General features: G+C 37.3%; 1 protein-coding gene across 2 annotated transcripts in view; it reads right to left on the bottom strand.

Moving 5' to 3' along the window:
• OMA1 (OMA1 zinc metallopeptidase) overlaps nucleotides 1-15,724 on the bottom strand; it is a gene marked incomplete at its 5' end in the record, with an annotated part of 524,473 nt that overhangs the window by 501,577 nt on the left and 7,172 nt on the right. For both annotated transcript variants that reach the window (XM_081088464.1, XM_081088465.1), the window contains 4 exons: nucleotides 5,046-5,120; nucleotides 8,395-8,523; nucleotides 12,079-12,186; nucleotides 12,524-12,697. In XM_081088464.1, the coding sequence (XP_080944590.1) occupies nucleotides 5,046-5,120; nucleotides 8,395-8,523; nucleotides 12,079-12,186; nucleotides 12,524-12,697 (486 nt within the window). The remainder of the gene's footprint in view (nucleotides 1-5,045; nucleotides 5,121-8,394; nucleotides 8,524-12,078; nucleotides 12,187-12,523; nucleotides 12,698-15,724) is intronic.

The raw sequence follows: 15,724 nt of genomic DNA, 5'->3' as shown, positions 1-15,724 counted from the left end.
GAATATGGCAAGATTTGAACAGATACTTAACCAAGGAGGAACAGAGGTGCCAAATAAGCACTTAAAATCATTAGGGTATAAAAGACTAAATCTTCTATAACAAGAAACCAATAATGTCAAAACCTAATGAGTCAAGAAATTACAAAATAAACATATTACACAGAATTATAGAGGTAAATAGTTAAACAAATTTAAGGTGATTTTTACTGCTGGCTCTAAGGGAAGAGGCAGTGAAGGCTGTTATTTCCCATTGTAACACTAAATGACTTTCTATAAGACGATGAAATGTATGGCTACATACACAAATATATACATATTTTTTAAAGGGGAGTATGATTACCCTGGTAGGCGTGGCTCAGTAAGATGGAGCATCATTCCATGTACCAAAAGGTGGCAGGTATGATTCCCGGTCAGGGCACATACTCAGGATGTTGGTTTGATCCCCAGTTAGGACACATGAGGAGGCAACCGATCGATATTTCTCTCTCACTTCAATGTTTCTCTCTATCTACCTATCTATCTATCTATCTCTCCCTTCCTCTCTCTAAAAGCAATGAATTTTTTTTAAAATGCTGAATTATATCTAGAAAGCCAATGAAGGAGATAAAATAAAACACACAAAAAAAATATTTGATTAACTCAAAAGCAGAAAAAAAGGAACAGAGAAACAAAAAAATAGGTAACACAAATAAAAAGGAAATAGCAAAATGGCTGACCTAAATACATCAATATTGATAATTACATTAAATATAAATGGACTATACACTTCAAGATAAAAGCAGAGATTGTCAAACTGAATAAAAAAGGAAGATCTAGTTTATGCCAATCTATAAGAGATGCATTTAAATACAAACATTCAAATAGTTTGAAAGTAAATGGGTAGAAAAAGATATAGCAACTGAACAGTAACACACAAGAAAACTGGAGTGGCTATATTAATGTAGAAAATAATGTAAAAAAATTAATGTCAAATAAAAAATACTTCACTGAGTATTACTAGAGACAAAGGGATAATTCACAATGATCAGTCAATTCAATAAGAGGGAAAAGTAATCCCATATGTGTATATACCTAATACAGAGCATCAAAATTCATGAAGTATAAACTAACATAAGAAATAACAGACAAATCCACAATTACACTTAAAAATTTCAACACTCCTCTCTCAAGAACCAGTAGACAAAAAATCAGAAGGATATAGAAAATCTCAGTGATGCTATAAACCACCTTAACCTAATTGATATTTATAAAACATACACTCAACAAATACAGAATACACATTTTTTTCAAGTGATGAAAATTCAGCAAGGTAGACTAGATGATGTGCCATAAAACAAGTCCCAATAGATCTGAAAAGATTAAAATCTTACAGAGGCTATTCTCTAAACCACAAAGGAATTAGAAACAAGCAATAAAACATTAGGCAAATCTCAAAATCTGTATACTAAATGACTCCCTTTTGAATAACACATGGATAAAATTAGAAATCACAAAGAAAATTAGAACATGTTCTGATAACTGGTAATGAAAATATCACATATTGAAATCTATAACAGCTAAAGTAATGCAGAGTGGAAAATTTATAGCCAATGATATATATCCCATCTTAGAAAGGCAGAAAAAAAGAGTAAACCCAAAAGTAGAAAATTAGATTTCATAAAAATTTCTAACTTTCATTCTCCAAAACACACAACTAATAAAATAACAAAGCAAGCCACCGATTGGGAGAAAATATTTGCAATGCACATATTCGACAAAGGACTTGTATCCAGCAAATGTATTAAAAAACTCACACAAGCCCTAACCGGTTTGGCTCAGTGGATAGAGCATCGGCCTGCGGACTGAAGGGTCCCAGGTTCGATTCCAGTCAAGGGCATGTACCTTGGTTGCGGGCACATCCCCCGTAGGGAGTGTGCAGGAGGCAGCTGATGGATGTTTCTCTCTCATCAGTGTTTCTAACTCTCTATCCCTCTCCCTCTCCCTTCTCTCTGTAAAAATCAATAAAATATATTTTTTTCAAAAAAGAAAAGAAAAACAATAAAAATGGGCAAAATATCTAAAAAGATAATAAAAAATACATTAATGGCCAGCACACACATGAAAATATGTTCCACGTCTTTATTTATCAAGAAATACAAATTGAAAATATAAATGAACTAAATAGATCAAAAAAAGAGCAAAGATTAAAAAAAACAAACAAACAGCTACATACTACTTATAAGAGACACACATATAAGAAAACAACCCTAGCTGGTTTGGCTCAGTGGACAGAGCATCAGCCTATGGACTAAAGGGTCCTGGGTTCAATTCCGGTCAAGGGCACATGCCCAGGTTGCGGGCTCAGTTCCCAGTAGGGGGTGTGCAGGAGACAGTCAATCAATGATTCTCATCATTGATGTTTCAATCTCTCCCTCTCCCTTCCTCTTTGAAATCAATAAAAAATATATTTTAAAAAGAAAAAATATTTAAAAGAAAACAGAAAGCTTGAAAATAAAAGAATGGAAAAGATAATACCATGTAAGCACTAATCAAAAGAAAGCTGTCATAACAATAGTAATAAAGGAAAAAGTGGACATTAGATAAGAAGCATTAGTAGAGACCAGAAAGATTTCATCTTGATAAAAGGATCAATCCAGCCTGGCCGATGTGGCTCAGTGACTGAAATCGACCCATGAACCAGAAAGTCATGGTTTAATTCCCAATCAGGGCACATGATGGGGTTGTGGAACTGATCCCCAGTAGAGGGCATGCAGGAAGAAGCCAATCAATGTTTCTGTCTTATCACTGACTAGAGGCCTGGTGCACAAAAATTCATGCACTTGGGAGGCGGGTCCCTCAGCTCGGCCCATGCCCTCTTGCAGTCTGGGACCCCTTGGGGGATATCTGACTGACAGCTTAGGCCCGCTACCTGGCAGCCTGGGAGCCCTCAGGGGATGTCCACCTGCTGGCTTAGGCCTGCTCCCTGGGGGATCAGGCCTAAGCTGGCAGTCAGATATCCCTCTGGCAGCCCAGGAGCCCCTGGGGAGTGGGCCTAAGCCAGTAGTCGAATACCCTTAGCACTGCAGCAGAGGCGGGAGAGACTCCTGCCACTGCCGCTGTGCTGGCCAGCCATGAGCTGGCTTCTAGCTGAGCAGTGCTCCCACTGTGGAAGCACACTGACCACCAGGGGGCAGCTCCTGTGTTGAGCGTCTGTGCACGTGATAGCGACAGGTTGTTCCCAGTCATTCCACCGACAGGGTCAATTTGCATATTATCCTTTTATTATAAAGGAACTTTCTCTCCCTATCTCTTCCTCTCTGAAAATCAATAAAAATATATTTTTAAAATATATATGTGTGTGTATGGACTAGAAGTGAAAAATAAAGCAGTCACTATTTACAGACAAGATAACTGTGTATATGTAAAATCTAAAAGAATCTACACACTATTAGAATTAAGTGAAGTTAGCAAGGTTTCTGGATAGAAGGTTAATTATGAAAACAAACTGTATTTCTCAATATAAGCAAGCTTATTTTTTTAAATGACACTGTTTATAACATCAAAAAATGTAAGTCCTATACACACACACACAAAAATCTCAAAACATCACTGAGAGAAATTATAGAATATTTAAATAAATGGATAAATATATCATTCATGGATTAGAAGACTCAATACTGATGACACTAGTCAACTTTCCCCAAACGGACCTATATTTAATGTACACAACTCCAAACAAAATCCCAGGCATGTTTTTGTAAAGGGGTGTAATTTGATAATGTAATTTCATATATTCCATATATGAAATGTATATGGAAAAACAAAAGACTAAAAATAACAAGTCAATCTTGTAGAACAACACTGGAGGACAGCTCTCAGATCTTAAGACTTATTACAAAGCTACAGAGATGATGTCATTTGGCTCAAAAATAAATAAAAGGCCAATGGAATAGAATAGGGAAGGCGTCCAGAAACAAACCTCCACATAGTCTCCCAAATTTATGACAGAGACACTGAAGTACAGTGAAGAAAAATGACTCTTAGATAAACAGTGCTATCCATATGAGGGAAAATATCTTAACTTCTTTCTATATATTATATACTAAAAAATAACAAAACAATAGAGCTTCTTGAAATACAACAGGAACAATTCATTGAGATGGGAAAAGATTTCTCAACTAGAACACACTTACCTAAAAGGAAAATTTCATAAACTGTCGTACATTAGTTTTAGGAAAATCATGAGATAGCCAATCTGTGGACAATGATTTGGGAACCTCTTCATCTACCCATCTGATAATTTACTCAATTCTACTTATGTAACATCTAAAAAACTGCTTTTGCTTTTGTGAATGAGTAATATCTTGATTTATGAAATTAAATCCATAAAACTCAAAATGAGAAGTTCAAATAATAATGATTTTTAATAGTTAGGACTTTTAATAACTATAGAAAACTCAACAAAGAATCAAATACATTTTGAATTTAATATATGAAGTAGCATTGTTTTCACTCATTTTAAAAAGTTCAGGTTTACTCCTAATTAAATCCTACTACTGCTAATACTCAGTTATCGCAGGTGCTTAAAAACAGCAACCCAGCGTCAAGTGCCCTGTTAAGCAGACATGAACAAAGCTAACTTAAATCAGGGTAAACACCCAGAGCTGCAGTCTATGGAGAGTAAAAATAAGCCACCTGCTATAACAAAAGTAATCTGAAAGATACAGAGTAATAAGTCTGCTCTTCTATCGTTTATTTTAATGGTGAAAATTCAGTTTGCTTCGCTGGGATCATAGCTACAATATGATAAACCTTTCTCCCAGTCTGGAAAAACAGCTACACATCATCTTATTTATTCAAAAAGCCACCTTAGATCCACAAAATAAGGGAAAAGAGTACAATAAAGAGAACGTTAGCTTCCAGACGGTGCAGATTTAAAATGGTGTTAATGAAAAACTGAATACAATCTCTCATTCACTGTCCATGCCAAACTTCATTAAGACAATACACATTTATCTTTTACTGTGTGAAGGACACTGTGTATTCTCAACTGCTGAACATTTTACCTTTGCAGCAAGCTGTAGTCCAATTTTGTCAGCTTCAGCCTCCAGTGTTCTACTGTATGGTCTACTGAACAAATACTAAGAAGAAATAGAGAAGAAAAGCTCCACTCAGGTTATTTCACAGCAAAATGAAACTTTTAAAGTTAATTCTGTGGAGTACCTAGAATCAAGATTGTTTTTATACTCTCCACTTATTAACATTTAAAGAACACCTTGGCATAAAACATACAGTGCAGCCTTTATTTCCTCCACCAGAGATTAATATTTTTAAAACATAGAAAGAATAAAAACAAAACCATGGCTACAAACTTCTGGAGAGTCTATTGTATCACATAGTGTACTTTTTGCCCATTTATAATCTCCACCTACTATGTGGAAGATTCCCTAAGAAAGCTTATTGATGCAGCCTTTTATTATGGCCAAGGAATAGTTTGATCTTGGAGTTTTAAAAGAAAATTGAAAAAGTATAGCCATATAATAGCCAGTGACACTACCAGAGGATTTATTTCAGTTGGAAAATTAACCATATAGCAGAATGTTCTTTCTTTGACGAACTATCTTAATTTCCTTTTTTTCTAGGTATTGATTAGTTAGGAAAATGAAATTTTCTTCCAACCTCAATTAAAAAATGCAAATAGATATTGTAACTTTAATTTTCCTAATTACTTGTATTTATGTGAATGCTTTCCAGTTAAATTCTCATTTTCAGTAAGCACTGAAACTTTGCAGGAGATGGATCAATAGGCAGAACTTTTGAGAAAAAAAGCTATTAATTGGGAAAGCAATTTTTCAGAAGTACATGCCAGTGAGAGCTAGAAATAATATAATCAATCTGACTCACAGTATGTGACCATTGTATATTACTTCCTTCCTCCTCGGTAATGTCTGTTTTAGGTTGCTAAACTGTGTCATACAGTGTCTTCACTCTCCACAATTCATCTCCAGGTGTCCCATCAAGTCCACTGATAGTATAACTAATTAAAAACACTGGCTTTCAAAGGAGACAAAATCAGGTTCAAGTCCACATGCTGACACTTTTTAACTGTTCACCCTGGGCTAATTATTTAACACATCTAAGCCCAGTAGCATCACATGTTGCAGAGAGGATAAAATGAGCAAACAATGATAATAGCTCCTATTTACTGGGTCCTTACTCTGTGCCGGGCACTGTGCTAAATGCTTTAAATCAGTGGTTCCTAAGGGATGTAACTGTGCCCCCTGGGGACACTTGGAAGTATCTGGAGTCAGTTTTGATTGTCTGGGGGAGTAGGACGGGGAGGGTGGGAAGGAAGAATGTTACTGGCATCTAGTGGATAGAGGCCAGATGTTTAGAGGCAGCTAGATGCTTAAAGGCTCCTAAACACCCTGCAGTGCACAGAACAACTCTCCAAAAAGAATTTTCCAGTCTAACCCTAGCTGGTTTGGCTCAGTGGATAGAGCGTCAGCCGTCAGACTGAAGCGTCCCAGGTTCAATTTGGTCAAGAACACATGCCCAGGTTGTGGGCTCGATCCCCAGTAGGGGATGTGCAGGATGCAGCCAATCAATGATTCTCTCTCATCATTGATGTTTCTCTCTCTTCTCTCTCTCTCTCTCTCTCTCTCTCTCTCTCTCTCTCTCTCTCCCTTCCTCCCTGAAATCAATAAAAATATTTAAAAAAAAAAAAGCATTATCCAGTCCAAAAATATCAGTAGGGCTGGGGTTACATTGAGAAATCCTGCTTAAAATGTATCATTCATTTCACAACAATGTTTTGAATTAGCCAATATTATTACTTCAATTCACAAATGAAGATATTGAGACCTATATAAGTAAAGTAACCTGCCCAGGTTCTATAGAGTTTAGATCTAAAGAGTCTAAATTCATCTGATCAGAGCCTGTATTCTTAACCCCTGTACATAATTCATCTGTACTGTTTATCCTAGTGCCTAACATATGGTAAGCATTTCATAAGTTAGCTACTATAATTATTATTAATAACCCTCAAAACCCTGCCTCGTTGCACTCATTGAGGGCTGCTTCACTATACCCAAAGCTTTAAGATCACAAACATAGAGCTCCCCAGTGGTTAAGTGAGGGCCCTTCCTTCTTCCTTCTTCTCTTCCTTTCTCCTGCAGATAAATGTCAGCAATTCCCCTTCCGTAGTGACTTCACTATACTCATTCTTCTCACTCTCTAATTACAACAGGAAAGCTTTCTAGAAATATTTCCTTGTCACTGAAGTTTGGGGAACACTTGATTTAGGGGGACAAGGGTTCCAAGAGAAGTAATTCCTACTTTATTTTTTTTAATTCTTAAATTAAAGAATTATACTGAAGTAGCAGAATTCATCAAGTATTTCAAAAAAGAAATAGCTACAAGTTATCTTTATGACCAAATCTTCTGATTCCATTATGGAAAAGGTTATCTATTGATAGATAGCGAAAAAACTAAATTAACTCCTTTGACTTCCCAGCACATCATAACAGAAATAAAATTCAAAAGATGAGATCCTATAACCTAAGCAATAACCATTCCTTCTTTTTCTTTTTAAGAACATTTATTTCAATATAAATGAAGCCAAATGATATGGTAACACTGAATAAAAGACTTAGTTATCCAATTTCTAAAGCAATTTGTCTCAAAGAATTTTACACATTAGATTTAAACAGCACCCAGATGGCACTCTGATGGGTGCTCCAAAAATCATTAAATAGACAAATAACAGATTGTTCCTAAATAACCAAACCTCCCAGGACAAGAAGAAAAATTTGAAGAAAAAAAAAGATGTAAAATAAAATAATTAATCATAGTTAACAAAGCAATTATCAAGATTGCAAAACCTACTTTCAATATTGCTATGTTTTGAACAAAATGAGAGACAACACATCTTATGAGATGATTATCACTATACATAAGTACTAAAACAAAAGTTAACAAACACCTAACAGGACTGTCCTTTCAGTATTTTCTAGGCAATGTTAGTTTAACTAGGAGTGAGGAGGTAAGGGTGATAAAGTAGCTCAGCCAACCCTGTGCCCATAGAAGTTTACAGCTTTTAAGAGTTCTCCATGAAAATCCAAATATTTGGGGGGGGGGGGCAGAGAATCATCCAGTGGGTACACCACAGTCAATATGAGAAACAAAAGTGGAAAGTTTGAAGGTAAAGCCAAAAGTGGCTAAACTCTTCCAATCCATCTATTTCCATCATTTGAGAGAATATCCCCCCAAAATGAGAAAACAATAAAACACCAAATTAGTCCCCAGATTTCATGACAATATGTTAAAACATCTCTGACATTTGTTGCTTTACAGTAAAATTAAAATATCCTCACCACAGGCCATTAGAAATTCAAGTTATTGTCTCAGACTTACCTCTTTCAATGTAGACTGCAACCACTGGCCCACAATTGCCAAGCTGTCTCGAGGACAAACGGCCCAAATCATTGTGAGGAAAATTAGACCTAGGAAATCCAATAAATGAACCACGCTGGCCTTTTCTGCCTGCGAATAATCACAATAATGAAAATCACACTTAATAAATTGAGACAGCACATGCTTACATTTTCTAGTTCATCATGTATAATCACATTAAATAGCTACTTACGTTTAAATAACCTTCAAAAACTAAGATTGTAAGGTTTTTTTTCTTCTGCGTGCTTTATCCTTTCCCAGTGTGCTTGTTCCATCCCTTGCTTACATACTTATATATTCACTAGAGGCCCGGTGCACGCATTCATGCACCAGTGGGGTCCCTCAGCCTGGCCTGCGCCCTCTCACAATCCGGGAGCCCTCGAGGGATGTTGGGCTGCCAGTTTCAGCCCAATCCCTGGCAGTCCGACATCCCCCGAGGGGTGTAGTAGTGCATGAAGTGGCAGGCAGCTGAGGAGGAGCCCAAGCCTGGGCCGGGTGCTGTGCAGCACTGCTCCCACTCATTCCCGGCCCACTGCACCTGCCACCGCTGCTCTGTAAGCTCGCTGAGCAGCACTCCTGCTGTGGGAGCACACTGACCACCAGGGGGCAGCTCCTGTGTTGAGCGTCTGCCCCCTGGTGGTCAGTGCATGTCATAGCAACTGATCAACCAGCTTTGAGAGAGAGAGATTAATTCACTCACATATACTGAGCACTTACCATCACTCAGATACAATGACAGGTTCATTAATTTCTGGTTTCTTATATTAAAAAGCATAGCAATCTTGTGAAATATGTACTATTATCCCTATTTTATAGTTAAAGAAACTAAGATGGAGCCAGGTTAAAAGCTGCCCCCAATTTACACAGCTATTAGAAAAAGGACTAGGAATCAAACCCAAGAAATTTTAGTTTCTAATATAGTTGCTAATTCTTTTTTAAAATCACATAAATGTGTTTATTATACTTTTTGGACAGAGACTACACACTACCTAACACATGAAGCAGTTAAAACAAGGAACAATTCAGAAAAAAATTAGAAGTTTACTTTAAATAAAAATCTTTTGGCCATCATGACCTTATATATGAAGTATGATTCACTTTATATGGGTTTGCAATTTTGTAAGTTTGGTATTTCTCACCAGGAAACTGGATTCTTTGAATTTTTGTATTTACTTATAGCAATAATCACAAAAGGTTTTACTTAAAATAGTTGTTTTTAGTAATAATATTCATAAGTCTAGTGCACAGTATTGTTCATTGTTAGACTGAAAACTGTATCTTCTTTAAAATACAAAAGCCTTAACCGCTATTTTCACCAGTCTGAGCACAATAAAGTTTGACTACAATCCAAAATATACTATCCCTCATGTGAAGGTATGTGACAATGTTGCTAATACTGACAATATAGAAATCATTACTTCAATGTATGAAAACATGGCTAACAACTAAAAGTAACCTCTAGAATATTTCTCTTTACAATATAATCTACCCTCATGAAGCATTCTTTATTTCATGATAAGAACTGTGGGTCAGCCATGGCCGGTGTTGCTAAATGGTTAGAGCACCAGCCCCCACACCCAAAGATCATGGGTTCAATTCCCAGTAAAGGGCATGTACTGCAGTTGCAGTGTCGATCCCCAGCCCCGGTCGAGGCACGCATGGGAGGCAACTAATTGATGTGTCTCTGTCACATCGATGTTTCTTCCTCTCTCCCTCTCGGTCCTCTTTGCCCTCTATCCCTCCCTTCCACTCTCACTAAAAAATAATGGAAAAAATATCTTCGGGTGAAGATTTAAAAAAGAAAAGCACTGTGGGTCATAAGAAACACGGAATTATTTTAGCATGAAAGAGTAAAATTCCAAACGATGAAGTTGTTAGGGAAGAAAACAATCTCTGTTATTAATTACTGAAGAATATAATTGCTATTATACAGAAAAATCTGTTATTTGTGGACTAAAGAATACAACATAAAAGGCTCCATCAAATCAAAATGGAGACTCCTAAAAGAGAAAACACAGTGTTGCTCATGTCTAAGACCTCTGCCAAAGTAATATTGGTAACTATTTTCTATTTCTAAGGCTGCTATTTACTTTTTACGTCTCATCTAATTATTGTTCTTGCACTGACAGAGATGGTAACAATATGCTGAATGCAGCATTGAATGAGATGCCAGGAAAACAATGCACTAAATATTAACAGCTTTTAAATGCTAAAAATGGCCAAAATTAATTGATTTTATAGTTCTGAAGCCATTTCTTGAAAGATAAAATCTATTTTAACTGCTCAGATTTATTCTTGTATATGTTTGTTTAAAGGAGATATTTTTAAATTTTTCCTACAACTCAGAAGAAATAAAGATTTTTGCTATTTGTGCTTCAGAAAAGCACAACTTTAGCCCACCTCATCTAATTAATACTCTAAGGAATAGGTAGATTTTGAGATGAATTTTAAAGAAATTAGTAATATTATCATTTCCATTTAAAGTTAATATTACTTGCATTTCCTATATAGCATTTCACAATCCTTTCACTATTTACCTTCACATTTTCAATTAAAGAGAATATACCTCTCTCTGATTATGTGGACAAAAGAGCCATGCATATTTTTAAAAACTTTTATTAAAGTATAATTGGCATACAATATTATATTAGTTTCAAAGAGTGATTCAACGCTTATATACCTTATACATTATTCACCATAAGCTATTACAATATTTTGACTATATTCCCTGTGCTGTATATCAATAAATAAATGGATTTAAAAAAAGAGCCATGCATAACTTTTAATGAATAAAAATAAAATATGAGTAAATAAATATGAACTTCTATGGGCTCACACCAAGTCAAACAAACAGATGTGCCTTCACAGGAACATGAACCAATTTGAATTCTGTGACCTATAAGAAAGTGCTGCCAACAACCAGGTAACGGTGGTAAAAGGGAGCAACAATGGACTTGCAAACAGAAGACCTGGGTTAAAGTCCCAATTCTTCCACTTTGTCACATCAGTGATGTTACTTAGAGCCTTTTTAAACATTGATTTCCTCATAGACAATATGGGATATTAAATACATACCTCATGGGGATGGCATTGAAATTATGAATGAGAAGGTACGTGTTAAAAAGCTCAATAAACTGTAAAATGGCAAGGTATCATTATTTCTCTACATTAATTATATATGGCATATCTTTCTAGACATTTTCAAAGATGCTCCAAGCTATCCTCAGAGAATGAATAAAAAAGCAAGAAAACCAATTTACCCACTTAAATAGTAATATCACTTTCCTACAATTAATTTTCTGACTAGATTACCAGTATGTTAATAATTATAAAAAATTTTAAACCTAATTTGAAATAATTAGAGGTTGAGAATAATTACTTCTTAGTAAAAGAGACAGGTGATAAAAATAGTACTTAAGAGAAACACTAATTATTCAATATCAAATACTAAAGACCATAAAAACTCCCCAAATTAGACAATCATATTTTTTTAGGTAACAGAATAAGACAATAACTGAAAACTAAAATTCCATCCAAAAGAAAGAGAAAGACAAATAAAGAAAACTGAAAAGATTCAGCTCTTTAAAAGATTTCACTTGCTAACTACAGTATTTCAACAACGGAGCACTCACTTTAGGTACTTACAGCGTGCTCAAGTACTGCATGTGCTATTTCATGGCCCAGAATGAAGGCAAGTTGGTGCACATTAGCCACAGCATTGAAAAGCCCAGTGAAGACAAACACATGTCCATTCTGCACCATAATGAAAATAATATAAGCAATTAGAACACATTAAAAAAAAACAAGAAAGTTAAATTTAACAATTAAAAATTAGGCTCGAGAGCCGAAACCGGTTTGGCTCAGTGGATAGAGCGTCAGCCTGCGGACTGAAAGGTCCCAGGTTCGATTCCGGTCAAGAGCATGTACCTGGGTTGCGGGCATATCCCCAGTGGGAGATGTGCAGGAGGCAGCTGATCGATGTTTCTCTCTCATCGATGTTTCTAACTCTCTATCTCTCTCCCTTCCTCTCTGTAAAAAATCAATAAAATATATTTTAAAAAAAAAATTAGGCTCGAGAACATTTACTTACCGGAAGCACAAAGGCATTTATATCTGGGGAATCAACCACATGAATGATCCACTTGATCTCGGAGATCCCTGGGATATCTTTATTGCATTCAATTAAATGATAAAACACTTCTTTAATGTTCAGGTACTGGGCATCTTTCTCAGTTAGCATATCATTTTTAAATTCTTCCATGTACTGAAAGGTTAGAAAGAAAATTTGACTTTAAGAGTTTTAGCTTGACAAAATGTTTATATTGCTTCATGAGAGTTATATGGTTACTTATTGTCGAACATTTTAATTTTTGATTATGTAAATATTCGCATATATAAAACACTCAAATTTCTCAAATTTGAATTTTCTTGCAAAGGCAATGTGGTTTCTCACAAATTGAATAAATTCTAATAACTAAAATTTTTCTCATAAATTAGTTCAAATAAAATCTTTACTCATCTTTTCTATTAGCCTATCCCAGTGGTCAGCAAACTGCAGCTCGCGAGCCACATGTGGCTCTTTGGCACCTTCAGTGTGGCTCTTCCACAAAATACCACGTGTGGGCGCACATGTACAGTGTGATTGAAACTTCGTGGCCCATGCGCAGAAGTTGGTATTTTGTGGAAGAGCCACACTCAAGGGGCCAAAGAGCCGCATGTGGCTCGCGAGCCACAGTTTACCAACCACTGGCCTATCCTATATAATAAAGAGCTAATATGCAAATGGGTCACACCATCACTGCTCAGACACTCAGCACTGGGAAGAGAGGAATGGGGAGCCAGGCTGCGGCCCAGGAGAGTGACAAGCCACCCGCCCCACGGTCCCAGGCGCCAGCAGCTGCTTCTGCACCTCGGCAGAGGGGCGAGCTGTCTGCCCTGCGGTCCTGGGCACCAGCGGCTGGGGCTATGGCCCGGGAGAGGGACAAAACACCCGCCCCACGATCCTGGGAGCCAATGGCTGCACCTGCACCTGCAGCCTGGGAGAGGGACAAGCCACCCACTCCGCAGTCCCAGGTGCCAGCGCCTGCGGCTGCGGCAGCCAGGACAAAGCCGCCTGCCCATGGTCCCCTGCGGCTATGGCCGACCCGGGTGAAGCCAGCCCGGGGCCTGGGTACTTGTGGCCGGCCAGAGGGAGGGAAGCCCAGGTCCCGGGTGCCTGCGACCGGCCGGAGGAGGGAATCCTGGGTCCTGGGTGCGGGGTGAGGCAGAGGCGATTAGGGGCAATCAGGGCAGCAGGGAGCAGTTAGAGGCAAAAAGGCAGGCAGGTAGAGGCAGTTAGGGGCGATCAGGCATGCAGGCGAGTGGTTAGGAGCCAGTGGTCCCGGATTGCGAGAGGCTGTCGGACATCCCCCAAGGGGTCCTGGATTGGAGAGGGTGCAGGCCGGGCTGAGGGGACCCCCCCCCCTTATGCACAAATTTCATGCACCGGGCCTCTAGTAAGTAAATAAAATGCTTACGTGTTATTTCTATTTTTATAAGTATTTTAGAAAACAAAATATTGCCTAGAGAACATAAAGATTTCATAAAAGAAAGGAAAATACAGAAGAAAATTATTTTCATAACCTCCTGAATATAAAAACACCTTATACTTAATAAGAAAGTTAAGCCTCTACAAAAAAAAATCCCACATTTCATTAATTTTAAGTGTTTTATTCACACAGATTGAAAAGAAATTACTAAACTTTTTAGAACTACTGGGCATATCATTTTCTCTATATTATGCTGAGTGGTTAGATATGAAAAAAACAGACACTGATGGGGTTCAAGCGAAGGTTTTAATATAGAACAACTACCCAAGGTGAAGCAGGCCAAAAGGACCCCCACTGAACTCCCAGAATTAAAGGGCCCCATGCAAGTCTACTTTATTTATCCTGTTTGGAGACATTTTGAAAGCCAAGATTCAAATATTATAATGAGAAATATGACCTGTAATTCCTTCAAGCAATAGTTAGGGAGATAAAACAAGATGAAGACTGACAAAAAAAACCTGGGTCCCTTGACTCAACCCCTCACTGGGAACCCAAAGCCTTTACATCAGAGTGGGTAAAAGGGTCAAGAATAGAGAAGTTTCTGGACTCCTTGACATGGAGCCCCACAAACGGGGGTACCAAAATCCATTGGTGAAGCCCTGGTGTGAGCTACAATTAGACTGAGAGAACATAAAGGTTTTTCTCCGAATGGAAGGGCTGATGGGATTATGAAAGCTGGAATGCTTAAACAGGCTTATGCAAATAACTTGTCTCCTTTACCTGAATGTTTGATGGGAAAAGATATTCTGTCTGCTTGGGGAATGCTTACCCTACCAAGTGTTGTAAACCCAAAACTGTTAATAAAATCAGAGTGGAGGCTAAAAAGAAAAGGAACCATGAATAAGGAAAAACTACTGCAGTTACAGTACTTAGTAACAGCCCTCTAAGAACATGTGTTTGAATTTTCGTACCAAGGAGGTATTAAATTTGTAGATTAAAAAATAAGAAATAAAGAAGAAAATATATGTATGTACATGTGTATCATTTTTTAAAGCTTCCTGGTAATGTGAATGGTAGAAGTTGGCCCATGTCAGTATTTCCCAAACACTTTCCTCAAATTTGCCTCTGACTAGATTATATTCTAAGAAACATCTCAAAGCTCTGTATAAATTCTACTAGGAAGGATGTTCCAGTGAAAAAAACATTGTTATTTCTCTTTTTAATGATACCTTCCCACGGGCAAACTCGGAAACTCAGTTGGAACAAAAGAGATAAAGTTCTAACCCTGACAGAGCTATCCAGGGGGTTTGTGAGACGTGAACACGGATTGAGCACACACGATGTACTGCTATGCACTGGCGACAGAAAGATGATCTTCAGAGCTCACTAGTAGTGCAAAATGGTTAGCCACCTGAGTTATACGCCCTAAGTAGCCAAGGCTTCGAAATTCCAACTTTATTTTGCGTTCAAAAACTATCATAAATTGTCAAAACTGATATTACAAAATAAATCAAAAACCTTTTATTCTACTTTACTTTCAAGGTACAAAAAATCAAGACTATAGACCTAAATAGATACTAAGCACTGCTTTGTGCACTGTACTAGAGAAAATCATAAACAAAACAGAAAGGGTCTCTGCCCCCATGGAGCTTGCTCTAAGGAAGACAAATCAGCAAGTAAATAATCGTGTAAATAATTATGTTACCCATGTGATAAGTGCTTTCAAGGAAAAGTATCATATGCAAAGAAAAAATAAAGTAGGA

The sequence above is a fragment of the Myotis nattereri genome (genome assembly GCF_964212035.1).
Source record: "Myotis nattereri genome assembly, chromosome: 3".
Lineage (NCBI taxonomy): Eukaryota > Metazoa > Chordata > Mammalia > Chiroptera > Vespertilionidae > Myotis > Myotis nattereri.
Note: the sequence above shows the minus strand (reverse complement) of the source record. Positions and strands in the feature narration are given on the sequence as shown.